Consider the following 27,517-nt stretch of genomic DNA (forward strand, 5'->3'; position numbering starts at 1 on the left):
GTTCAAAGTTACAGCAAACAGAGATAAACACTCTAGCAAAAGGTACATTTACAAGTTGAGAAAACAAAGATAAAACTAACACGCCTTGCCTGGCTGTTTGCTTACAAGTTTGAAATATGAGAGACTTTTTCAAAAAGATTTGGAGAGCCTGGATTGATGTCTGGTCCCTCTCAGTCCCAAGAGCGAACAACCACCAAAACAAAGAGCACAAACAAAAGCCCTCCCCCGACCAAGATTTGAAAGTATCTTGTCCCCTTATTGGTCCTTTGGGTCAGGTGTCGTCCAGGTTACCTGAGCTTCTTAACCCTTTACAGGTAAAAGGATTTTGGCGTCTCTGGCCAGGAGGGATTTTATAGTATTGTATACAGGAGGGCTGTTACCCTTCCCTTTATAGTTATGACAGCCACATATACGTAAGCATGTCCTCATATGCAGGATGTCTGTCATGCCCACTCCTTGTATATAGACAGAGCAAAATCCTTTGAGATCATCTCCATGTCTATTTATATTCTGTACAGACAGTATGAAAGAACAGGAGGCTTCAGCTCAGAGATGGTCTCATTGGATAACCTCATGTATAACCACCAATTATGAGATAGCAAACACACCAGCTCCTTCAAAAGTGTCAGCTTATTCCACAAGGGTACCAGCAACTTTCTTTATCTTCTTGAGAGATTTTCCTGCAGAAGACATCTGTAGAGCAGTGACCTGCTCATCGGTGCATACTTTCTCCAAGCACTGTGCTATTACCATAGCCTCCAGAGTTGACTCGAACTTTGGGAAAGCGGTCCTATAGTCTTTATTCAAATAGAATCCCAACCTCACCACCATTCCGTATTGCTTGGGAGTCACTGAGGAGGAATAGACATTTGCAGGCACTTGAAGAAAAAAATGGTTACTTGAGGTGCATGCACATGTTTATTTCATGATCCAATCTCCTTCCCCTCTGCTTCAGAATCTATTGTATCATGATTCCATTGTGAAGGTACTGAAGGAGGGTTGGGATGACTCTGCCCTTTATAGGCTGGCCTGGGGCACAAGGGTGCATGTTCCACCCTGACAGGTCTGGCTACACAGAACTCTCCGGCTCCGGGTGCACTGGACACGCACATAGCTGAGTGGAATAGACACATGCACCACACCTCAAAGAATTTTTTTTTTACAATAAGGTAACTTTGTTTCTTTTTGCCTTTATTTGATGAAAAGACAGAGATGATCCCTATTTTTTTTACAGTTCAAAGTATCAACTACAAAATGTGTACAAAATATATTTATCCAGGTGAAAAACTTACCTCCACATATCAAAATTACATGCATGTCTAATTCTAATCTATGTAAAATAAATCTTCTCTAAGTCTGTGTATTCAAGTTGAGAAGAGATTTTTATGGTGAACTTCCTGAGAGGAGGACGATAAAAGTAGTTTATAACCATCTCCTAAAGGCTGAAAAATATCACCTTCCTCCCTCCAAATGTATTTTAAATAAATACAAAATAAAATCACTTCTGGAAAGAATAAAAGCTTTATAAAAATATGTAGAAGACGTCTGAGAAGAAGTCAAGGGCATCTCCTGGTCTTCATGGCTTTCGGTAACTTGTGCTCCCATGGTGTTAAGGTTGATTCTGCATCATTAAAATCCGTGGAAGTTTTGCAGTTAACTTTGGTGGGTGAAAAATCAGGCACTTAAGCCCTAAACCAAAGCTCATTTGGAGCGGGGGGAGGGGAAGAACATTCTCAGGGACTTCAATTGGCTTTGGACCAGTCCTTAAATGAGGCTGAAAGGAAGAGTTGATGAACCGAGGGACTATAGCACACATTTTTTGTAAGCAAAATAAATGGAAATTGAGGGCGCAAAGCGACTTGCAGAATTGGTCCCATGGTGATGGCATACCATGATTCAATGATTGAACAAAGCACTGAAGCACATATTTTATTTTAAATGTGCTTAAGTCTGATTGATTAAACATCTTTAAGGCCTTTAAGGCCTTTGTTTATTAGGGATACACTTCAGCATATGCTTAAGTGCTTTGCTGAATTGGGCCCCTCAAGAAGTAGGTACTGGGTTCTTTTTCTCTGTGAAAGTGAAAAAGTTAATCCTTAGGGACCCATTCATGTTCTATTAAAGTCACAGCTCTCCTTGACTGCAAGTAGAATCAAACGTGAAGGAAGGTTAAATGCAAGAGCAAAATATAAAAAGACAAGTAACACTCTTACTTTTTTCAAAACTGTTGAAGGTAAAATACATGTTCAAACTATACACTTTAATACTGATTGGTCCATTGTAACGGCAAAAGAAGTTTACTGTGGATTTCCAGTGCATTCATTGCGGTGAAGGAGGGGAGTACTTATGTGTTTTTTAAAAAACACTTTTTTACTGTGATCATGTTATAGATTTTATGTATAGTGATATTTTAAAAATACATTTAAATTAGAATGTTCTTAGAAAAAATATAAATTGCATAAATATAAATGAGAATGTATATTCACTGTACAATTGTAACTTTTTTTTAGAAAATAAGTGAGGCCTCACGATCTACTGTCAGCAGCATAATACTTACATTTAAACTGTTTGTTTGTTACAGATGATGATAAAGAGACTGAAATTCAAACAGTTGTTTCAGAACCAAGTTGCCATACAAAGATCTGTAAACAACAGAAAGCTGGAACATCTCATAACAAACCTATTAGGGAAAAAGTTTACTCTTATGATAGAACAGGTACGTAAATCTTAGTATCACAGAGACAAATTATTTTTCTCAGTTATGCCATTGAAAACAATGGAGTTACTCCAGATGCAAACTGATGTAACCGAGAAATATTTGTCTCAGTGTCTTTTTTGGGAACAGCTGTGTACTTTTTGGTTAAAAATTCTGTGGGATAGTTCTAGTTAAGATGGCACTTTACTTCTGAAAGACATGTCAGTGGCTTATAACTTTCCCTGCAAATTATCTTTAGGGTTGACATTTTTCACGCTTTGTCTCAGATCAGAAATGAATTTCCTTGCAGGGTTAAAAATGTGTTTGTTTTTGAGTTCTCAGATGTCAAAAACATTATTCAGATGACTGTCTAGGTTCTTACGTTGGCTTTTAGCATTCTGACCATTCAGGTTTAAAACTTCAGTTATGGCATGTACTGGAGTCTCCATTGCAATGATCTACTCTGGTACTATCTAGATAGATTGAGATTGGATTGGACATCCAGTGTATGGTACTGGCACCTTTTTTGTGGTGCCACCATTCAGCCCAAGGGATGAGCCTTTTTCAGACTCTGATGTCTCAGTGCAGGGCTTCTTTTCTGCCCTCCACTCACTGAGCCAGCATTTGGATGAAGTCTGGGATGCTACCAGGCATTCTAGGATCAGGTGTTCTGAATATCCATGGGGAACCTTTCCTTATCTGTCCCTTTTTAGTGGGCCTTCTGGAATCCTTAGGGGCCCTTTGGAGAGCAGTTTTACAGGTCTCCAACTACCAGGAAAACCCAACAGCCACTGGTACCGCACCATTCTCAGACACTATCTGATCAGCCCCTGGTACCGCAGAATTGCCATCTGGTACCTCCTGGTCTTCCTTCGGTACCTTATACACCCTCACCACAGGGAAACAGTCAAGATCAGCAGGCTCCCCAGGTGGAGGGAACCTTTCCCCATCAGCTAAGTTCTTTTAATCGCCTGATGAAGCAGTGATGTCCCTCTTCCTTCCTCCCCCTATATTGACCACTTTCGTGGCTTTCAAGACCACATGGAATGCCTTGCAGAATCCCTCCAGATTCCATTAGAGGAAGTGTAGGAGACTTAACAGTCTTTGGGGGACATTTTGAATATTGCCCTCTCAATCAGTGAGGCCCTGGTTTCACCTGCTCGTAAAGTCTGCAAACACTTGGCACTATTCAGCCCACCTGTAAGTGAGCAGATAAAGAAGTACTATGTCCCTTTTAAGGATATGGAGAATTTTTTGTTGTTGTTGCACCGCACTCCCAATTCTTTGGTTGTGGATGTGGCAAATGAAAGGAATAGACATTAGCATTTGATTCTTTTGCCTTATGAGAAGGAGTCCAAATGGTTAGATCTCCTGGGAAGGAAAAGCTATACCATGTTGTCCTTCCCATTCTTATTGGCAAAGTATGACTACAACACTTACTCTTAAGTTCACTCTCTTTATTTAACATCTATTACCGAATCAGCGGGAACAATTTCAGGCTCTCATTTCAGAAAGTCAGCTGATAGCCAAGACCCTTCCTCCAAGTTGCCCTAGATACCATGGATACAGCTTCTAGATCCCTAGCCATGACCCTGGTCAAGCAGAGAGCTTCTGGTCTCCCAAGACAGGTGCAGAATATGTTGAAGACCTTACCTTTAAAGGAACCCAAACTATTCATTTCTGACACAGATTCCTCCTTCCACTCTCTGAGGGACTTGACAGCTACCTAGCAGTCACTGGGAATTTACGTCCCTGAAACAAAGGTGATTTAGTGGGTCTCATACCTCATTGTGATCTAGGCTGTTCCAATACAACCTCCCACAGGCTTTTCCCAGACCCTTTGACTTTCAGAGAAGGAGATCTAGGCCTCAAAAGAGGGGAACTCAGTTTTCCACAGTAACATCATCTGCACCTCCCTCCAAGAAACAATGTCTCGGTTGAGTGCCTCAAGCTTCCTACCCTTCCAGAACCTGTGCTGAGTGATTCCATCCAACCCCCCCTTTGGGGATTGACTGTCCAGCTTCTTTCTTGTCTGGGAACAGATTACCTCACAGATGGATTTCCAAGGTCATCAGTGTGTGGTATTCCATAAACTTTCACTCTATGCTCCTTCCCCATCCCTCTTCAGGGACTTCTCACACAAGAACCTCTTGAAACAGGAGGGCCAGTCTATCCTTGTCTTGAGGGGGCGATCAAGCAGGTTTTCCCTGAGTTTGTTGGAAGAGGCTTTTGTTCCAGCTATTTCCCAGTTTCCAAGAGGCGTAGATAATGGCAACTGATTCTTGATCTGAGAAAGTTGAGCACCTGCATCCTTTCTCAGCACTTCAGGATGGTAATGTTAGCCACTATAATCAGTCTCTAGATCTGGGATATTGGTTTGTCACCCTGGACCTCTAGGATACCTGCTTTCATGTGGTCATCCATCCATCGCACAGATGTTTTCTACGATTCAAAATAGGTTCAAAACACTACTAGTTCTGAGACCTTCCCTTTGGGCTCTCTTCAGAGCATAGGGTCTTTACAAAGCTTCTCTCAGCAGTGGTAGCCCTTTTATGTTAATAGGCCATAGCAGTATTCCCATACCTAGATAATTGGCTCCTCAAGGGTCAATCAGCTGTAGAGGTCTAGCTTGCAACATTCAAGGCTATAGCCCTATTTCAGTCTCTGGGCTTTCACATCAATCAAAAGAAGTCTACATTGACTCCAATCCGCAGAATAGACTTAGTTGAGCCTCTCTAGACTCACTAGCCACCAGAGCCTAACTCCCCAAATTGGATTCTCCACTGTTCAGTCTAATCTCAATGATACAACACCACCCACAAACAACTGTAAGGTCCTGCCTATAACCCTTGGGGCACATATTGGCCTCCATGTTTGCCATGCCTTACATGAGACTGCACCTCAGGTGCTTCAGACATGGCTAAAAATCTATGTATACCTCAAACATACATGGTCTCTCCAAACGTATTACGGTACCTCAAAGTTCTGGACTCTCTCAGATGGTAGAAGCATCCATTGAAATCTTACTTGTGAACCCCATTCTCTGACCCCATCCTCCATCAAAGATTCTTCAATAGACTCTTCTCTTTTGGGATGGGGAGCCCTCTTCTAAGGGGACACAATCCAGGGCAGTAGTCCACACGAAGTTTTACTCCATATCAACATTCTGAAGCTGAGAGCAGAGAGATACACTTGCCAACACTTCCTTCACACGATACAGTGCCACTCTGCCAGGGTAATGTTGTACAACAGGCCAGCAATGTGTTGTATCCACTGGCTAGGCGGAGCAAGATCCCAGTCCTTATACACAGAGTTGCTAAGGCTGTGGAACTGTGCATTTTCCATCAGACAGAAATTTCAGCAGTCTTCCAGGTCTCCAGAATACCGATGCAAACTCTCTGAGCAGACACTTCCTCAGGATCACAGCATCTGCCAGACCTGGGGTTCCCCAGAAGCAGACCTCTTTTCCACCCTGAGGAATGTGAAATGCTGCCTTTTCTTCTCCAAGAGAGAATATGGACATAACTTGTTGGGAGGTGCCCTGATAATATACTGCCTCCCTGCCCTACTCTATGCTTATCTATCTCTACCTCTCATCCTGAAGACCTTATTCAGACTACAAGAGGAAAGAGTGAGGGTCATCCTCATAGCACCATCATAGTCAAGACAAGCATAGTACTCAAACCTCCTTCACCTCTCTGGCAATGCCTGTCTGACTTCTCAGGAGAGATCTCCTGTCACAGAAGGTAGGGACCCTGATCCATCCCACACTCTCCCTTGAACCTCACAGCATAGTTCCTAGATGGTTCTCGAGCATAGAGCTAACCTGTTTGGACAGAGTCTAGTCACTTCTCCTGTCTAATGGAAACCTAGTACCCACAAAACTTACCTTCAGAAGTGGAAATTCTTCCATTCCTGGTGCTCTTTTTCTTGGGCCTCAGAGTTTCCACTTTCGAAGATCCTGGACTACCTTTGGATTTAAAGAAACATGATCTATCAGTGAGCTAGATTAAAGAACACCTAACCACTGTGTCAGTCTGTCACTCACCTAAGGCTTCTTAGTCTTTCCTCACCCTGCTGCACCTAGATTCCTCAAGGGTTTAGCCAACTTTTTCCCCCTGTACAGAAGCTGATCCCCCAGTGGGACCTCACTTTGGTTCTTAATGCTCTAAGGAAACCTCCCTTTGAACCAATGTCTATCTGCTCACTCTTCCACCTCTCCCTCAAGACGACATTCCTCATAGCTTTCACCTCAGCTAGATGAATGGGAAAGCTCAGTCCCTTATGGCTGACCCACAATATATCACCTTTTATAAAGACAAAATTTACACTGCATCCTCCTTCTGAATTCCTCTTGAAGGTCTCTTTGGAATACAGTAGAACCTCAGAGTTACGAACATCTTGGGAATGGAGGTTGTTCATAACACTGAAATGTTCATAACTCTGAACAAAATGTTCTTTCAAAAGTTTACAACTGAACATTAACTTGAAACTTTACTGTGCAGAAGAAAAATGCTGCTTTTAAACATCTTAATTTAAATGAAACAAGCACAGAAACAGTTTCCTTACCTTGTCAAATATTTTTTTTTAAATTTCCCCCTTTTTTTTTTAGTAGTTTTCATGTAACACAGTACAGTACTGTATTTGCCTTTTGAGGGGTGGGGGGTGGGGCGTGTCTCTACTGCTGCCTGATTGTGTACTTCCGGTTCCAAATGAGTTGTGTGGTTGATCAGTCAGTTTGTAACTCTGGTGTTCATAACTCTGAGGTTTTACTGTACCATATTTATCAGGAGATCATCTCCTAGTGTTCTACCCCAAGCTTTATGCCTCCACAGAGGAGACCAACCTGCATATGTTGCATTTTAGAAGGGCCCTTGCTTTCTACCTTGACCGGACTAAAACCTTTGAGGCCTCTCCCGCTCATGGGTGGCAGGCTTCCCCCTGACTGTTGTACTGTTGCTCAGCCCCTGCATCAAAGGGCCTGAGCTCTCTAACTGTCATACGCTTGCTCAGCCCCTGCACCAAAAGGTAGGAGCGCTGACCCAGCGAACTATACTGCTGCCCCACTGATAGTGGGTCGGTGTGGCTCCCTTCCTGCCCAGGAGGGTCGAGCCCCGGCATGAACCCTCCACAGGGGGTTCGTATAACAGAAATTTGTAGGACTTCAACTTAGTCTTCTATGTGTACCTTTGCCAAACATTACACCATCTTACCTGCATCCAGCGGTGATACTACCTTTAGAGGAGAGGGTCCTCTGAACTGTCTTGGACTTATCCCCTCAGCATCCACCTTCTCGTTGAGTTACTTTTTGGGAGTACCCACAGGGTCATATACTTGGAGAAGGAGGAGAGGTTACTTACCTCATAGTAACTTGAGATGTTTTATCCCTATGGGTGCTACACCTCCTGTACTCCTTCCCTTTGGGTATGGAGGCTCTGTTTTGTAGTCAAGAAAGAACTGAATGGCAGTGGGTCTGCGCCTCCTTATATGCCGTGGTTTGAAGGTGTTAGGTGCTGCTCTGCACAAGCCTGTAGAGCTGCTTTTCATTCTCTGGTCAAGAGCGCACATCCTATGGTAGACCAGGAATGCATTGGACAATATCATAGTTGCTCATGAAACCAGGCCTGAATTCTAGTTGGACAGGGCAAATGTACCTTAGGGACAAAACATCTCAAAGAACTCAAGTTATTGTAAGTAACTTCTCCTTCCTAAGGACCTTGTAATTAAGAGCAGGTCACTCAGAGGTAGTGTGCACTGAGACTGACTTCTCCAGACAGGAGGTGGGAGACACTTATCTCCCTGATTGATCATTGTGTATTGCATATTTTACAAAATAAGTCTCTTTGCATATTGAGTCAAACCTTGCTGAATAGAGTGAGTGAGTGCTGCAGGGAAAAAAAAATCCAGGGTTAACCTGTTTGAGTAAAGCCAGTGAACTTTTGGGGGTATAACTGAGGATATGGAGGTACACCAGACACCCCTAAATCTGTGAAGACAAGGTGCCAGCCGACTTGATATTCCAAAAGGGTCTCAGCCATCATTGTTGAAAATGCTGGGAAAAGGAGTTGGGGTAAGCTATCCTGTAGGAGATGGGAATGTCTTGTGTGTTATGATTTTGTTTCATATGTAACCATTTGTTTCCAATATTCTTTCTTACTGTCACTTGAATATCTGTTCTTTGATAAATTTATTCCTGTTTTCACTATAAATATATCTAAGTGTTTGCTTGTCAAGCAGAGGGGTGATCCAGAGGTAGAACTCGTAAGCTGGTGTGCTATTCCTTTGGGAGTAGAGAATCTGTGGTTTCTGTGAGTGTTCAATTGATCATGGGCTGGGCACTTAATAGGCACACACCTACCCCTAAGCCTTCCAAATGTTCCTATCACCTGTCTGCTAAGGGACAGTGGAGTCCACGCGGGCTGAGAGGGGAATACTTTTGCTGCTTGTGGACAGTGTTGTCAGGGAGTGGACTCCTGGAAGTTTCAGAGAAGGCTCTGTCATGCTAAGTTCAGGTGGATACCCCTGGGAAGCATCACTGTTGTTTTTTCACTTTATTTCTGTCTTAGAATTCTCTCCCCCTGAGGTCAGCGAAAGTAACAGTGGTATTGCAGTTGGCTTCCAAGAAGCTTTCCTCTAACAGTTCCTTTTATGTGTGTATTTTGTAGGCACTTTCAACATACAGATCATCCTCTTTAATGTCAACATCTAGGAGCTCTGAATTAAGTTTTTTTTCATAATATTGAGAGCACATTTTAAAGTTTTTGTTATGCTACCATTTTTAGATTGTGATTTTTCCATATGGGCAATCCATCTTGAGAAATTAAGGCGTTTTTATTAAATGTTTATCAATATTACTTTGGTCGTCTGTATTTTGTTCAAGGTTTTTTAGCTTAGTGGTGATTTCTTTCTGGCTTGTGTTCAGAATGCTCTGTTTATCCCTCCAGCATCTTTATTTTTTGAGGGATTATGTGGCTTGTAGTTGGCTTTAAGCCCCCTTTTCCATTTCCCCCATCTTGATAATTGGAGCAGCCATAATATAGTGGTGGTTGTTTCAGGAAAGGGGTATTTTTTATGTTCACCATATACACATTCAATCTGAAAATCAGATTTCAAAAATTCTGTGTGAAATTAAGGGTGAAAAATGTGGAGAGGAGATTTCTGGCCACTGCATCAAGGACATTGTCAACACTCATGTGAAATAGGTAAGGTAAGTATTACTCTCATTTTCCAGATGCAGAAACCAAGGCACAGAGATCAGGTCACATATGAAAAGAACCCATATGTTCTGATTTCCAGTCCCTTAATTTAATCAGTGGTTTTACAACACTAGATACAGGGAAGAGCTTTCTGACTAGTTGCAACTGATCCCATAACAGTGTTCATACACAAGCAGTTCACGTTTAGATGGATAGTACACTTTTTGGGTGGCTAAAAGGATTTAGTCATCTAGTAATGTATTTTTTGCCGTTCAAAACATGATATAATTGCTCAGAAATACGTTTCCGGTCATGCTACATTGCTTAGTTAACAGTACAGAATCATTCTTGCATACAAAAAAAGTTAAACATACAGGCATTTCATTCATGCCCATGAAATATGTTAAACATTTCCAGGAAGCATTGAGCTTTGACATACTTCACAGATGATAAACCTCTGATCATAAACTTCTGACCATAACTGTGTAATATGCTTATAGTTGTTAGTTTGGGTTGCTAGTTTTTCTGTGTTGTTTTATCTGTTGATGAATTTTGTCTGTGATCTATCAAAAGAAAAATTAAAATTTTGTTGATATGCTGGCTAGAATAAAATATTTAAGGAAAATATTCCCAAGTTATAATTTATTTAATAAAGTATAGCTCAGTAGAATGGCTCTAGGAAATAGCTATATAAAGTAAATATATCTGCTCTCAGTAAACTGATGTGAATCTGAAGTAACTATCTGCTTAAATCGAACAGGAGTATTCCTGTCTTGTAGGAAATGGACACTACTACATTTCCTGGACACTACTGTGCTAATAAGCGATGGTCACATAAATACCACCCTATACCGGAAACCTACTGACCGCTACACTTACCTACATGCCTCCATCCAGGACACACCACACGATCCGTTGTCTACAGCCAAGCTCTAAGATATAACCGCATTTGCTCCAATCCCTCAGATAGAGACAAGCACCTACAAGATCTTTATCAAGCATTCTTAAAACTACAATACCCACCTGCTGAAGAGAAAAAACAGATTGACAGAGCCAGACGAGTACCCAGAAGTCACCTCCTACAAGACAGGCCCAACAAAGAAAATAACAGACCACCACTAGCTGTCACCTTCATCCCCCAACTAAAACCTCTCCAGCGCATCATCAGAGATCTACAACCTATCCTGAAAGATGATCCTTTACTCTCACAGATCTTGGGAGACAGACCTGTCCTCGCTTACAGACAACCCCCCAACCTAAAGCAAATACTCACCAGCAACCACACATCACTGAACAAAACCACTGACCCAGGAACCTATCCTTGTAACAAAGCCCGATGCCAACTCTGTCCACATATCTATTCAAGTGACATCATCATAGGACCTAATCACATCAGCCATACCATCAGGGGCTCGTTCACCTGCACATCTACCAATGTGATATGTGCCAGCAATGCCCCTCTGCCATGTACATTGGCCAAACCGGACAGTCTCTACGCAAAAGAATTAATGGACACAAATCTGACATCAGGAATCATAATACTCAAAAACCAGTGGGAGAACACTTTAACCTGTCTGGCCATTCAATGTCAGACCTGCGGGTGGCTATCTTACAACAGAAAAACTTCAAAAACAGACTCCAACGAGAGACTGCTGAGCTGGAATTGATATGCAAACTAGACACAATCAACTCAGGATTGAATAAGGACTGGGAATGGCTGAGCCATTACAAACATTGAATCTATCTCCCCTTGTAAGTATTCTCACACTTCTTATCAAACTGTCTGTACTGGGCTATCTTGATTATCACTTCAGAAGTTTTTTTTTTTTCCTCTTACTTAATTGGCCTCTCAGAGTTGGTAAGACAACTCCCACCTGTTTATGCTCTCTGTATGTGTGTGTATATATATCTCCTCAATATTTATTCCACTCTATATGCATCCGAAGAAGTGGGCTGTAGTCCATGAAAGCTTATGCTCTAATAAATTTGTTAGTCTCTAAGGTGCCACAAGTACTCCTGTTCTTTTTGCGGATACAGACTAACACGGCTGCTACTCTGAAACCTGCTTAAATCGAGTTACTTTGGATTGACACCAGTTTACTGAGAGCAGATTTTGATGAAACATCTATAAAGCCACATAGAGAACAAATCTAATTTTTCAAAGTCTAAAATTTATCATAAACAGCTTCCCCCTCTCCCCCTTTTGCATGGAGACCAGGAGGTGCTTTTCCATGCCCCTAATAATTTGTTGCCCTTTTCTGTACCTTTTCCAATTCCAATAAAACTTTTTTTGAGATGGGGCGACCAGATCAGCATGTAGTATTCAAGATGTGGGTGTACCATAGGTTTATATGGAGGCAATATGGTATTTTCTGTCTTATTAACTATCCCTTTCCTAATGATTCCCAACATTAGCTTTGTTGATTGCTACTGTACATTGAGTGGATGTATTCAGAGAACTATCTACAGTGACTCCAAGATCTTTCCTGAGTGGTAACAGCTAATTTAGAGCCCATCATTTTGTATGTATATTTGGGATTATATTTTCCAATCTGAAATTAAATGTTGATAAATGCAAAGTAATGCATCTGTCATTTTGTTGCCCAGTCACTCAGTTTTGTGAGATCCCTTTGTAACTCTTCGCAAACAATGTTTGCCCTTCAGTCCTCTGGACGCTCACCCATTCTCCATGAGTTCTCAAATATAATTGCTAATGGTTGCAAGATTGCTTTAGTTAGTTTCTTAAGTACCCTAGCATGAATTTCATCATGACAACCTAAATATAAGTAACTTCTCTAAGTAGTTTTTAACTGTCTCTTTCCTTATTTTGGCTTTTGTTTTTGCACTTTGTTGCTAATATTAATTGTGTTGAGTATCTGGCCCCCATTAACCTTTTTAGTGAAGACTGAAGGAGAATTAAACACTTCAGCCTTCTTGAAGTGATCAGTTATTAGCTTTCCTTCCCTGTTAAGTAGAGGACCTGTGCTTTCCTTGGTCTTATTTTTTATCCTAGTATGTTAAAAAAAAACACCTTTTCTTGTGTCTACATGTGTATACCGTTTTGTACTCCTCCTTAGCAATTTGCCTGTTTCCACTTTTTATAAGATTCCTTTTTGATTTTTCAAGTAAAGGGCTCTTGATGGAGCCATATTGGCATCTTCCTATCTTTCCTTGGCATTGGGATAGCTTGGAGTTGTGCCTTTAATATTGACTCCTTGATAACTTGCCAGCTGTCCTGAATTCCTTTGTCCCTTAGATTTTCTTCTTATGGGACCTCACCTACCAGTTCTCCAAGTTTTTGTTAGTCTGTTTTGAAGTCTGTTATCCTTATTCTGTTTCTCTCACTCCTTCCTTTCCCTAGAGTCATGAAATCTATCACTTCATAATCACTTTCACCCAAAATTATCTTTCACCTTCATATTCACTACCAATTCCTCCCTTTTGGTCAGAATCCAGTCTAAAATCGCTTTCTCCCAGGTTACTTCCTCCACCTTCTGAAACAAAAAGTTGTCCCCACTACATTCCAAATATTTAGTGGAAATGATCTATTTTGTCATATTGCTTTTCCAGCAGATATCTGGGTAAAGTGCCCCATTTCTACTAGGTCTTGGGTTTTGGATATTTGTTTGTTCTAGAAATGCCTCATTCAGTTCCTCTTTCTGATTTATTGGTCTATAGTAGACCCTTTCCATGAAGTCACCTGTTTTTTGTTTTGTTTTAAACCCCTTTTACTTCTGCCAAACACACATTCAACTACCGTTCTACATCTGCTGAGAGTGTAACTAAATCTTCTTTTGTTAGGGCCTCCAAGATCAGGAAATGGTTTCATAAACCCAGGCAAAAAGGGTCCCTGGGGTCCCTTAGAAAAATAGTGGGGAAAGTTACTCCATTTATGACCATATCATTTGGTTGGAATAGCCTGTCCAGGAAGGTAGAAGCTCAATCAGCGGAAAATCTTGGTGTCATGAACTTTTCCAGTGCATCCATAATTCGGCCTCAGTGGTTGACAAGAGCCTGTATAACAATGGAGTAGTGCCCTTTGTGATTTATGTATTCTTGTGCTCCTTGAAGAGGGCAAACTATGGGCACAGGAGTCCCATGGCACAATTAGGGAACCCCATTGTCTCAAAGTCAGCAACTACTTAGGGACATTGTTCATACTCACCACCTTTGGGTAGATTATATACCTGATTGCCTCGGAAACCACAGCTCCAGCAGTCGACTTGCCAACACCAAGTTGGTAATCAAAGGAGATGTCCGGAGTGGCTAGCTACCAGATGGTTATAGTAACCCACTTCTGGAGCAGCCTGGCTGCCCTCATGTGTGTGTCGTGATGCTGGAGGACTGCTCCACAGAGCTCTAGAAATGTTGCTTTCTTCATGGGAAAGTTCTGGAGCCACTCCTGTGGTCATCCCAGGTGTGCATGACAATGTGATCCTAATAGTCTGTGTTTGTGGCCCTGCTCCAGAAGCACCAGTCTACCTAGGGGGCAATAACAGCTATACCGTGAGCTGTGAGCAGCATCAATTGAAGTATGCTGCATCTGTATTGTCATTGTCGTCCTCCTCCAAAAGATGCCTTTGGTAGATCAGAAAACACTGCTAATATGTCCACCAGCATCTCTTGGATGCTCTGCCTGTTTCCTGGCACAGGAGTGAAAATGCAAGTAGGATAAGTTCTTCAAATGGTGACTCCTCTATGGCCGACCCAGCGCCCCCTCAGTTCCTTCTTACTGCCTGTGACAGTCGTTGGAACTGTGGAGGGCGGCATAGCTGATCTCCACCTCCCTAGCTCTTTACTTGTTATACTGTAGATAGTTGTTTAGTGTAGATTTAATAGTTTTAACAGTTATAGTGTAGTTAATAGTAAGTTTTATAGATAGTGTAGATAGTACTTGGAGGAAACGGGGTTTATCCCCTTCCCTCCTCCCTGGTACCAGGGCCCATGCCTAGGTCTCCGGGTTTCAAGCCTTGCTTGGCCTGTCTCAAGCCGATGCCTGCCAGAGACCCCACGACTCCTGCTTGAAGTGCCTGGAGGAATCCCATCAACCAGATAAGTGCTGCATTTGTAAGGCTTTCAAGCCTCGGACAAAAAAGGAGCGGGACTTTTGTTTAAAATAGCTCCTAATGGAAGCGGCACTTAGCCCGGTGCCCGCAGCACCACGCACACACCAGGCGCCGTCGGTCCGAAGCGTGCCTCTGGCACCAGAATGACCCAGCACCAGCAAAGACTCTTGGTACCAGCCATCTCCGGCACCGGTACAGATGCGACATCACTCGCTGTCTCCGCGGCCCAAGAAACAGCACAAACCACCTGCTGCTCTTGAGCAGTTGCAGGTGCCACCTGTGCCCCCGTTGGAGCAACGGCCTGTGTCGGACCGCTCCATGAAGGCTCCAACTCCGGCACTGTAGATTCCGGTGCCGGAAGCGCTGTTGAGTCAGGGGCACACCGTGGTTGAGCTTGGCCTACCGTCCACTCCGGAGACCTTCTCCACTGCTCGCGACCTGATCACGCTGACTGAGCCTGGACCGTCTCATCTTCCGACACCGCCAGTGCAGACTGTTCCATCCATAGGGAAGCCTGTCTTCATGTGACCTCCATCGCAGAGCGAGACAGCTCGGTACTGATCTTGCTCCCGGTCCAGGTCGCAGTCCCGATCCCGCCGATGGTCTCGGCACCGATCCCCCATCTCGGCGCCGGTCGTACTCGCGGCGCAGCTCTGCCTCACGAAGGTCTCCCTCCCGGTATGATCGGTATCGATCCAGGAATGGATATGAGCAACACATCTCGAAGAACAACAGTTGCTCATATCCATTCCAAACCTGCCCTCCTTCCCCACTGTCGGAGTAGCCGGCAAGAAGGAACTGAGGGGGCGCTGGGTCGGCAGGGGCATATATCCGGTGCCATAAGGGTGCCATTCCAGCCGACCCACCAAGTGTTGCTAGGGTAAAAATCTTCTGATGATAGTGCACGCTGCGCGCGCACAACTAATTGGAATGGATATGAGCACCACATCTCGAAGAACAACAGTTACAAAGGTGATTAACCGTCTTTTCTTCAAATGGTGACTCCTCTATGGCTGGCTCTGGTTGCTGGGAGAATGCAGACTCAAAAGTCATCTCAGCTGGATGTGTTTGTGGGGTATGACAAATTCCTCTCAAGTGCTGTGGGATGGATAGTCAAGCTTTCCCACAGAGCACCACGAACAATGGACTAGAGTGACTACAGCTGACAAGGTCACTTAGCAGCATAGTGCTATGATTCTATAGGCTGGTTTGACTCAGGTCTGCATAGTGCACTGTGGACACACAAGTGTGAGACCCACGTTCAGAAATTCTATCTTAGGGTCAATATTTAGAGTGGATGCTCAAACATGAGCTTACAAATACCAAGCCTGTGGCTTGAGTCCCCCACAGACCTGGCTTTATGTCCCAGTGTGGACCTAGCCTAAGAAACCTCTTCTCTGTTCACACTCCTCTTCCCACTATTGGAGCCTCACCCCACTGCTGAAGCACCTACTGCTGGGGTCTGGCAGGGATAACCTTACTGATTTGGGGGCAGCTCTGGCATTTTCACCATGGAAATTAAGAAAACCTGGTGTAGTCTGAATAGGACTGTGTGTACTTAAGCAATCCTCCTCTATGTTCCTACTCCTCTCTTCCCACCATTGTTTTGCTTCCATAGGGATTGAACTCTACCACATGGAGTTAAAAATGGCAATTGTTGTCTTGTAGATGGACATAGGCGAGCCTTAGCTCTGACCAGTTTGCCTTTCTAATGATGCCTAGACTGGGAGGAGCTGACGCTGGCTTATCCCAGTGAACAGGAAGGCAAACTAGTTCCCCCCACGTGGGCTCATATCCATGGAGAAGAGAGGAATGAGGAGACAGGTTGGTCTTTCTGAAAGTCTCCCTGTGTTGCTCAAGTCTCAATTGCCAATTTCCTTTCACTACTCCTGGTAATCTCAGTTGAGCACCATGGTGATAGTAAGCTTAGCGTTTCCCAACCCTACCCTCCAGCAACTACCTCATCAGGAGAAGGTGCACAGAAATGCCTTATCCTCATTTCAGGACCTTATTCAGTTCTCATGAAGGAGTAAGAGAGAGACATGGTGATCCCCTATTGGCCCCAGGGAACATACTTACTTTTAATAGTCCTAGCACTCCATAAACCACAAAGCTCACTAACCTGCCCTGGTGCGTCTCACATTAATATGGAGTAGTGTGCATGGTATTAGGGGGCTAACTGATAAATATCCTTTAACTTCTGTTATACGTTATCCTTTTGTTAGTGATGCCTTCAAGATATTGTGAATTTGTGCTTTTATTAGTTCAGTATTGTGCATTTCTAATGATAGGTTTATTGCAGTGGTTCTCAAACTTTTGTACTGGTGACCCCTTTCATATAACAAGCCTCTGAGTGCGACCACCTTTATAAATTAAAAACATATTTTCATACATTTAACACCATTATAAATGCTGGAGGCAAAGTGGGGTTTGGGGTGGAGGCTGACAGCTCGCGACACCCCATGTAATAACCTCACGGCCCCCTGAGGGGTCCCGAACCCCAGTTTGAGAACCCCTGGTTTATTGTATATAACAGTCCAGAAATGTAGTAGATAGATGGATCTGTAAGGTAGGAATATCAGTACTTTCATCTGATATATACTACCATCAGTTGTTCTCATAATTCAAATTAATTTGTGGGAATTCATCCCCCTGGTGAATTTGTTCCTTGATCTTTATTTTACTCAACTATGTACCTTATTTGGGTATGTATTACAAATGTAAAAAGATTCCTTTAAAAACTGATTTTTCTCCCTCCTCCCCCCCCATACACCAGAACCAATTGATGATGTGATAAAGCATATTTTGAGGCTGAGAGGCAAACTTGGCTGGCAAACAGTATTACCACCACGCGGATACATAGCTGAAGAGACGAAGGCGACTATAATTCAGAAGATTGCACTTCAGGTAATTTTCTTTAATTGTCTGTAGAATTTTGCCTTGTGAAAATGAGAATTGAATGTAAATTTAGTTAAAATAGTTCTCTTGCCTATTTTTTCCCCCTGAACATAATTCTGTCCTTAAATCAGAACAGAATGCTCAGCATGAGTAAAACATTAGTAGGATTGGGGCCTAAACCTTTAAAATCATAAGTGATATAGCCTATGCCTTGTAAGAGGCAGAGACATTCTGGGGAGTGGAAGGAGCGAGACACCTTGAATAATGATGCCTGGCAGTGCTATATTTGTCTCCAGGTGTCCTGGGAGGGCATAGTAAGAAGTGGCTTTTAATGAAGTCTGTACTGTGAGCAGCGTTAGCCAGATATTTCTTCACATTCACTGGAGTGCTGATAGCCAAAATATGTCTGTCCCTTTGTAAGTGCAGTAGTGATGGTAAGAGTCCTTCTTGTGTTCTCTCTTCAATAAAGTGCACTCTTACAGAGCCAGACATAGTTTGGGCCTGTGTATGCAGAACAGCAAGTTATGCAAGTCCTAGTGGGGCAAGTATTCTTTGTCATCATCAACAATAGAAAAGCAGTCTCTTTTCATTAGAAATTCTTCCCTATTTAGAACTGTTACTGATGCCAATGCAGCTACATTGGTGGTAGAAAATGTTTAAAAAAAAATTCAGTGTAGACAAGCAACAGAGGGTCCTGTGGCACCTTTAAGTCTAACAGAAGTATTGGGAGCATAAGCTTTCGTGGGTAAGAACCTCACTTCTTCAGATGCAAGACCAGTGTAGACAAGAAATCTGATGTGCAGGAACAAGGGGCACCTCTTCATCCACCTGGATCTTTGTATGCTGACATTTATATAATTGTGATCAGCTTCAAAAGGTCAACTACTGTTGCAGGAAATCAGAAAAATCTGCTTCATAGTACTAGTTATTCATTTATTCTTTCACATTTGTTACCATTGACCCTTCATTTGTTAGTATTTTGCATTTTTCTTTAAAGTTCTCACCATTACATTTTCACCAGTAGAAGCCAGGATGACAGTGCTAGTGTAGACAGGCAGCTGATGTCTGTTAGCATTATAATCACTAGCCGTAATTATGGTAGTAAAATAGGAATATTTGAAGAAAAGAAAAAAAAAAAACCTTAGTTGCTAAGTGGGTGCTCCTTATTCATAGACAGATAGTAACAAAATGGAGGCCATTTGGTAAATTAAATTTTGATTTGGAATGTAGGAGGGGATACAGGAAACTTTTATTGTAGACCTCCTGTATAAACCACAAGTCTTGACAGGATTTGATTTTAATCAATAAAGGCTGATTTCAGTGTGTCAGCTGAAATTATCATTATCAGTCAGCGTGATTGCAGTCCTCCCCCCAGCAGCACCTTACACCTGCATGGATCAGATGTCAGCAGCACAGCAGCAACTCAGAGAGCTCTCTGCAGCCCTGCTGCCATGAACCTGCTCTCTCACTTGCCAGGTGGGAGCCCTACCAGGACTCACCCACTCACTCCTGTGACATCAGAACTGCAAAGGAATCCCTGCAGGCACAAGGTTGGGGGTGGAAGGCTGCAATCCTGGCAGAGCAGAGCAGAGACTCCTGTCTAGGACAGCAAAGGGGAGGAGGAGAATGAGCCCTGGCCCCGACAGGAACTATTTAGCAGTGGGATGGCCTCCCCTGTATTGGGGCTCATCTAGGCCACTGACTCCCTGCCAAAACTTAAATTAGATTGAATTAAAATTGATAGAAATAGGGGGGGAAAGTTTTTAAAAATAGATTTCCATCAAAATTAAAAAAATATAAAATTCTGCCAAAACTAATAACTTTGTGGTAGAAGAAGCCTTCCAAATGGTTTGATTATTATTTCTTCCCATCATAAGTCATCAGTGTCAATTACTATGTGGTTCAAGGTATGAAAGACATTTATATATATATATATATATATATATATATATATATATATATATATATATATATATATATATAAAAAGAACACTGGTTTTCAACCTTTTTTCATTTGCATAAATTTCAAATGGGCATGCAGATCCCTTTGGAAATCTTGGACATAGTCTGCAGGCCGACAAGGGTCTGTGGACCACAGGTTGAAAACCACTGTCCTAGAACATCCCACTTGCAGGATATCTATTAAATTGCCATGTGTGTATAGCTTTTCTAGAGTACCTGGCATTTGGGATGGCATGAGCTTTATACTTCTATTACCTGTTTCCCTGTAGGAGTGAAAGTAATTGCATTTCTCTTGTATTGCACAGTTGGATTTTCAGCATTAATTCCTTCAAAAGTGGTGATTATGCTTCTATATTTTGATCGAAACTGATGAAGTGATATTGCCTTACTGCAAATTATTTAAATACTGAACAACACAATACTTGGTTTCTAGAGGAAAGAAAATCGTACATAAATATCATGGTAACAGCAATTCAAAATGCATAGAAGGTATTTAGAAATCTGGTTTCAAATAATGTAGTACTTATAACATTGGCAAAGTTTGTTGCATCATAGTAACTGGTTGAGAAGTATAAGGGCTTCCTCCAGTTTAACACCCTGTGTGCATCTTGATATAGATAGTAGGAAGCCAGATTTTGAAACATTGACTCCATGCATTACTAGCTAGCTACCTGGTTTACTTGTGCAAATGAAAATTTTGCATAGGAACCTGCTTCTGCATGCAAAATGTTCCTGCCCATTGTTAGAGGCAGGATCAAAAATATACCCCGCAGTATATCATATGCCTTGCAACTTTTGATTCAAAAGCTTATTTGTCTATGTAATGGTAGTTTTTCTATGTCCCTACAAAAAGCATTATAATTTGATAAAATGTAGTTCATTCAACTTGTATTCATGCCATATTTTCAAAACTACTAGATAGTAACAGTACTTAGAATGTTAAATAGCACCTTTTTTCTAACATTCACAAAGTGCTTCACAATATTAATTGATTAAACCTAACAATGCTCCTATAACAGGGACGGGCGAACTTTTTTTGGCCTGAGGGCCACATTGGGTTTCGGAAATTGTATGGAGGGCCGGTTAGAGGAGGCTGTGCCTCCCCAAACAGCCAGGCATGGCTCGGCCCCAGCCCCTGCCCCATCCCCCCCCTGCTTCTTGCCCCCGGGACCCCTGCCCCATCTACCTTCCCCGCCGCCCTGTCCCCTGACTGCCCCCTGCTGCCCCATACAACCCCTCCTTTCATTCCTGACTGCCCCGCCCCAGGACGCCTGCCCCATCCAACCACCCCTTCTCCTTGACCACCCCCGGAACCTCTGCCCTGACTGCCTCCTGCTGTCCCATCCAACCCCCCCTCCTTCCTGACTGCCCCCACAACAAGCCTTTCAGGTACAACAATGGAGAAGCCAGACAGTGTTGATGGCCCATTATGGGGAATCCACGCTACCAAAGACTATCATAGGATCTGTGTACAATGAAGACTTCTGAGACGGAAAACACAGACAATGGACACTGCTTGATTCATATCAAAGGATCTTTGCAGCAAGCTGGAAGAAACTATAAAAGAGGGGAAGTGACATCATCAAATTGCCTCTCTCCCTCCACAGCTCAACACCTGGAAACATGTCTGGAGAACAAAGATTGAACTGGGGAGGTGATCCCTGGCTGATAAGAGGAAGCCCAGTTTGCTTGGAAGGAACTTTATGAAGGAATTTTACCATCAGATTGAGACACTGCTTGATTCAAATCCTGTCTAGTTTATAGAACACAGATTGTGATTTTAATTTTATTTCTTAGGTAACCAACTTTGATCTGTATGCTTATTATTTATAATCACTTAAAATCTACGTTTCTGTAGTTAATCTGTTTTATATTTTATGTAAAACAGTGAGTTTTGCTTGAGGTGCTTGTAGAATCTGCTCAGTTTACAAAAGCTGCTACAAAAGCTGCCCCCTCCCTCAGTGTGGAGAGGGTTGGGTAATAAACTTACACTAGTCAGGCTTCTGCTCAGGGCAAGATGGTACAGCCCTGGGGTCCTGAGCTGGGGGAATTGGCTGGAGCCTCTATTGTTAGTTCATGAGTAGCTAGAAGCATTCATGTAACTCAGCTGGGTGTGTCCCTTCCTGTGGATGGCAGTGTAGGTGTAGAACCTGGAAAGGATTGTTGTTTGTCACAGCATCACAGTGTGAGAAGGGGCTCAGATTAGTATGCCAGAGGGCTCAGTGGTACCCCGGTTCCAGGTTGCACCCCAGGGAACCTGTCTCGGGGATATTGATAATCATAGCTGTGGAGATAAGTCTGCAGGTTTTGCATCTGCTGTTCTGGCAGGGTCTGGTACTGTTTTGAGTTCGTGTGTCCTGGTCTATGGGGAGTTTGCTTCTGATGATGAGCTTGGTGAGCTTTGGGAGCAGAGGGGGTTCAGGAAAGAATTGTTTTATGGTGTAGTCTCCATCAAGTATGGGTTGTAATTGTTTGATGATACCCTGTATGGGTTCCGGTGTTGGGTGACAACCAGGGGTATGTGATAAACAGCAGTAGATATCTATAGCTAGGCACTCAGATACCACAAAATGTGCCTCGAGAAGTTAGTCTGGGATACACACCTTAACACATTTAAAACTGCCTTCGCAAAACAAGGACACTACACCAGAGAAGGTGATTTGTGTCATGGAACTGGCTATCCAGATATCCCAAGAGAATCTGCTTCAATACAGGGCGGGGGGGAACCCACTAACCACACAACAGATTAATGTTGGGAATAAGGTTCGATTGCAGGGCTCCTGTGTCTTTTTATCCCCATATTCCAACCATAAAACTCTTTACTCATTAAGGAAGAGAATTTTAACAGTGAACGCAAGCAGCAAATGGGAGTTTTGGAGAGCGAATGTGAGAAGCTTTCCTCCTTCCAGATTCAGCATTGTGTGATAAGACCACCAAAGATGTAGCAGTGGTTGTGATTTGCAGTGGGTGTGCCATGTTCTCTTTCCAGCCTGAAGGCAGAGGGGATTTCACGTGCATAAGTGTGAGTTGGTGGCTGTGTTGTAGGAAAAGATTCTTGTATTGGAAGGGCAGCTTGAGACACTGCTGAGAGTCAGAGAAGCCGAGGAGTTCCTAAACATCCAGGTTTGGGAAACACTGGTACCCCAGCCACCCCAGGTTCAAGGAAGAATGGAGCTGGCCACCAAAAAATTGGAGAAACATGAATTCAGAGAGGAGATCTGGTGTCTCATTTACATAAGAGGGCAAGTGGTCACAGCAGCATTCTACATGGCTGGACACAGATGAGGACGGGCAGGCTGTGGCCACCATGGAGAAGACATCTGGGAAGAATTCCATATAGCTGGAAGCTTCCAATCGGTACCAAGTTCTCAGCATGAAAACTATGGAGGATACCAAGATCTCAAGAGCCAGCAGGTCCAAGGGAACTGAGGTGTATGGGATACACCTGCAGATGGCACCGTGACCCAACCTGTAAGAAAATCAAACTTACCTACAAACTGTTCTCCTACAGTCCAAGGAAAAAAGACCATCCTTGTTGGAGATTCATAACTCAGAAAAATCAGAAGAATATAATGCAATGGACAGGCAGAAAACAGGACCGTTTGCTGCCTTTCTGGAGCCAAGACACAAGATATTATTCTAAGACTGAATATTATTTCTGAAGTCAGGAAGCAAGGATCCTTTGATATTGGTTCATCGCGACACTAATGACTCTGCATTGAGGTATATCTTGCAGATAGTAGATCACTTCAGGGAACTCAAAAGCATGTTGAAGAATAAGAATGTCCAAGGGATCTTTTCTGAGTTCCTTCCTATCCCATGAGCAAAGGGAGACAGGAGGCAGAAGATTCTGAAAGTGAATCACTGGCTAGATAAGTGATGTGGAGAGTAAGATTTTGATTTTGTGGAGTATCGGTTCACCTTCTAAGAGGAGAGGGGTCTGTATCTTTTGGATGGCCTCCATCTCAGTAGAAGGGGAACCAATCTCCTTGGGGACAGGCTGGCTAGAGTAGTGAGGAGGGGGCTTGTAGCAGTTCAGACTCACCCCTGCAGCGCCTTCTGCTGGTCTCTTCTGGGAATTAGCTCATCGACCCAGGAGCGCCCTCTGCAGGCCGGTGTCCCTCCCTGGACTCTGGTGCCCTCTTAGCTGGGGTGCTGCTCCCTGGCAGTAACTCCTTTCTCTTGGGGTCTCCCCTCCCCGGGAAACCCCCACCCGCTATCCTCACCTCGCTTCAGTATAAGGCTACTGCCAGTCATCGTTTAGCCCCCATACCCTGGGGCAGACTGCAGTATCATCTATTCATCACTGGCAAGGTTGGGTTTGGACCTGCTGCCTTTGCCTACCCCTGGGCTGCCCTCTGCAACCCTCAGTACCTGTTGGCCTTATGCTAGGCCGCTGTCTGGGGTTTTCCAGGCTGGAGCTCCTCAGCTCCTCTGCCCTTTCCCCCAGCCCTGCTCCACTCAGGTACCCTGTCTCTAGCTTCCTGCAGCCAGGCCCTTCTCTCTCTGAATGCAGAAAGAGACTGCTTCTGGGCCTCTGGCTCACAGCCTTTTATAGGGACCAGCGGGGCCTGATTGGGGCATGGCCCAGCTGCGGCTGCTTCCCCAATCAGCCCAGGTCTTTCTTTCACAGCCTGCCAGCCCTCTCCCAGGGCTGGTTCCAACCCTATCAGGGCTAGAGCGGGTCACCACCCTGCTACAGGGCTAAACTAATAGCAAAAGGGGAGGGTAAAAAGAGGGAAGATATGAGCATTCAGCACAAAATAGAGAGATTGAGAACAAAATTAGTCAAGGAACCAAAAGACATGAAGAGAGGAAATGATTTAATTGCCTATACACCAACGCTAACAGGCTGGGAAACAAACAAAGAATTGGAATTGTTCATTCGTGAGCACAAATTAGATCTAGTTGGTATTACTGAGACCTGGTGGAATGATTTGCATGATTAGAATGTTCAAATCAATTGCTACAACCTATTTAAGAAGGCTTGTATGGACAAAAGGAAAGGGGGAGTGACTCTGTCAAAAATGAAGTTACCTGTTTCTTACTCACTGATATCTCAGAAGAAAATAATCTTGAATGCTTGTTGATCAATATCCTAACAGATAAATCACACTCTGGAATACTAGTTATTTGCTATAGACCACCAAATCACATTATTGAACAGGCTGACTCCTTATGCATCTATCTACAATGTGTAGGGGGAAAAAGTTACTTGATCATTGTGGACTTCAATTTCAGTGACGTATGCAGAAAGTCTCATAATGCCTATACTAAAACATCCTTAGAATTTCTTCATATTGTAGATTATGATAATTTCCTAACACAGAAAGTGTTGCAGCCAACATGGGGGAATTCTATATTAGACATGGCCTTAAGAGATAGAGGAACTCATCATAGAAATAAAAATTAATTATAGCTTAAGTACAAGTGATCATGACTTGATCACATTTATAATGTGCAAACAGAATAAAGTCCAGACCAGTAATATATATACTTGGTGACTTAGCATGACATTTGGTCATTCGAACATATTAACTGTCTACCTCCTGATTAAAAGAGAAAACAAAATAAGTCTAATTTTTTAGGGCCAGCATGCTAGGCAGCTCAGACCTGGGGTAAAGCTCTACCAGTTTAATATTGAAGGCCTCTCATGGTCCAAGTGAGACTACCTGGAGAAAATGCTGAATATGATCAAAATCGATGTCCTTGCCCTCCAGGAGACTCATCTCGTAAACGACGAAAAACCGTGTTGTTACAAAATCAATGGCTGTAAACTCATACCGAGCAATTACCACCCAAAGTACAGGCTGGTAATTTACAAAAAGCAGGATGTCCACAGGTATGAGGTCCAACCTCCTACAGCGCACAAAGAAACAGCTACGATCTCTGTGAGCAGCGGCAAGCTTACTGTCGTTATCATATATAAACCAGCTGTTGCACCGTGGCTTCAACCAGCAATGCTGAATGCACAAGACCCTGCTGTATTTGTGGGTGTCTTTAATAGTCACTGCACATGACTGGGGCTATGTAGCAAACTGGCGAAGAACTGACATACTAGTTTCGGAAAAGGATATGCTCCTCCTTTTTAATGTGAAACAGCACATCACTTTCCACTCTGCAAGATGGGGCAGAGGATACTGCCCTGCCATAACGTTCATCTCTAAAGAGGATCAAGACACTCTGGTATTTGAATCATGTCGTGTTCTTGTTGGCTTCACAAATAGCCATCACAGGTAAGTACTGGCCCATATTGGCATTCAAATCCCAGTTCTCTACTCAAAACTGGCACTGCGCTGAAACTTCGAAAAAGCAGACTGGACCACTTTCACTAGGACTTTGGAGAATACAACTTTGTGGATTCCCCCAGTGCTGAAGACTTTTGTTGATCATTTTACTGCTTTCATAATCTCTGCCACAAAGTAGAACATCCCTTGGGGACACAAGTCATTGTATACTCCTTTCTGGACTGCAGAGAGCCAAGAGCTCCTCCCTAAATATGATGAATCTAGAGACCCAGAAACTGGAAAATCCCTCTTGGCATCACGCAGCAAGATGGAAATGGTGGCCTGAATGCATAGAAGGTCTAAATTTAGCAGGTTCCAGGTGTGTCTGCTCGAGTTTGCAAAGACACCTGGGGGATGCAGATCCCACACATACCACTAGGCTGCAGGTGAACACCTGCTAATATTTTGTGGACATCAAAACAGCCAGTGGACAAACAGTATCGCAGACAAGTCCAGCATCAACTCCAGCAGGTGATATCCCCATGTGGTCCACCATCCCACTGGTCTGGACAGTTCACAAGTAAAGAGATTAATGCATTGAAATTTATTAATCCTGCAGCCCGAGCCAGAGTCAGATGACCTGGACCAGCCGTGGCCATGGAGCAAGTCTCTTATTGCAGTGTAGACATACCACAAGACTTATTGAAAATCAACATGAATGGTCCAACCAGTTCTTTGATGCAAGTTATCTGGACCTGCTGATTTAAAAATGTCTAACTTTAGTAGCTTCAGTTTAACATCCTCCAGAGATATTAGTGGAATGGAAAAAGTTTTATCACCACATGATGAAATTATATAATCTCGTTTTCCCCAAATATAGAATAGAAATATTTATTGAACGCTTCTGTCTTTTCTGCATTATTGATAATTCTGCCCTTTCCATGTAGTAATGGATCTATAACATTATTAGGATTCATTTTGTTCCTAATATATTTAAAAAACACATTCTTATTATCCTTAGCTAACTATAGATTTCTCCTTGTGTCCCTCCCCTTATCAATTTCCTACAAAATCTAACTTCTGAGTTATATCCTTACTATCATTTTCCCATTTCTTACATTTGTAATATTTATTATTTCTTTTACACTTCCCCTCCAAACCAGGTCGGTTTTTAACCAATACAGCCTTCTTCCTTGATTATGGTTTATGGGACATTTAGTAAGGTGTTCTTAAATGATTCTCAATGTAAGCAGGGTCTGAATGAGCTCTCCCCTGACATTTGGTGATGCGCTGGGAGAAAAGACTTCAAGAACTGACTTTTTTTTTGCATAGACACTCCGACTCTGCATAAGCATGCATGATTGAGCTGTTTTGCCCAAATGATCACTTTTGGCTGGTGTTGGGTGCAGGGGTGATGAAAGGTGGTTGTCCTTGTTGTGTGAGGGCGGGCAACAGAACTGTGTTTGGCATGCC

General features: G+C 43.0%; 1 protein-coding gene across 1 annotated transcript in view; it reads left to right on the forward strand.

Moving 5' to 3' along the window:
* Window positions 1-1,578: 1,578 nt before the first annotated feature.
* The window catches only part of DNAH14 (dynein axonemal heavy chain 14), a 468,480-nt gene continuing 442,541 nt past the window's right edge, over window positions 1,579-27,517 (forward strand). The window contains 3 exon segments of the mRNA XM_054022851.1: window positions 1,579-1,588; window positions 2,582-2,716; window positions 17,734-17,864. Coding sequence (XP_053878826.1) covers window positions 1,579-1,588; window positions 2,582-2,716; window positions 17,734-17,864 — 276 coding nt within the window.

This window comes from Malaclemys terrapin, chromosome 3 (assembly GCF_027887155.1).
Source record: "Malaclemys terrapin pileata isolate rMalTer1 chromosome 3, rMalTer1.hap1, whole genome shotgun sequence".
Classification (NCBI taxonomy): domain Eukaryota; kingdom Metazoa; phylum Chordata; order Testudines; family Emydidae; genus Malaclemys; species Malaclemys terrapin.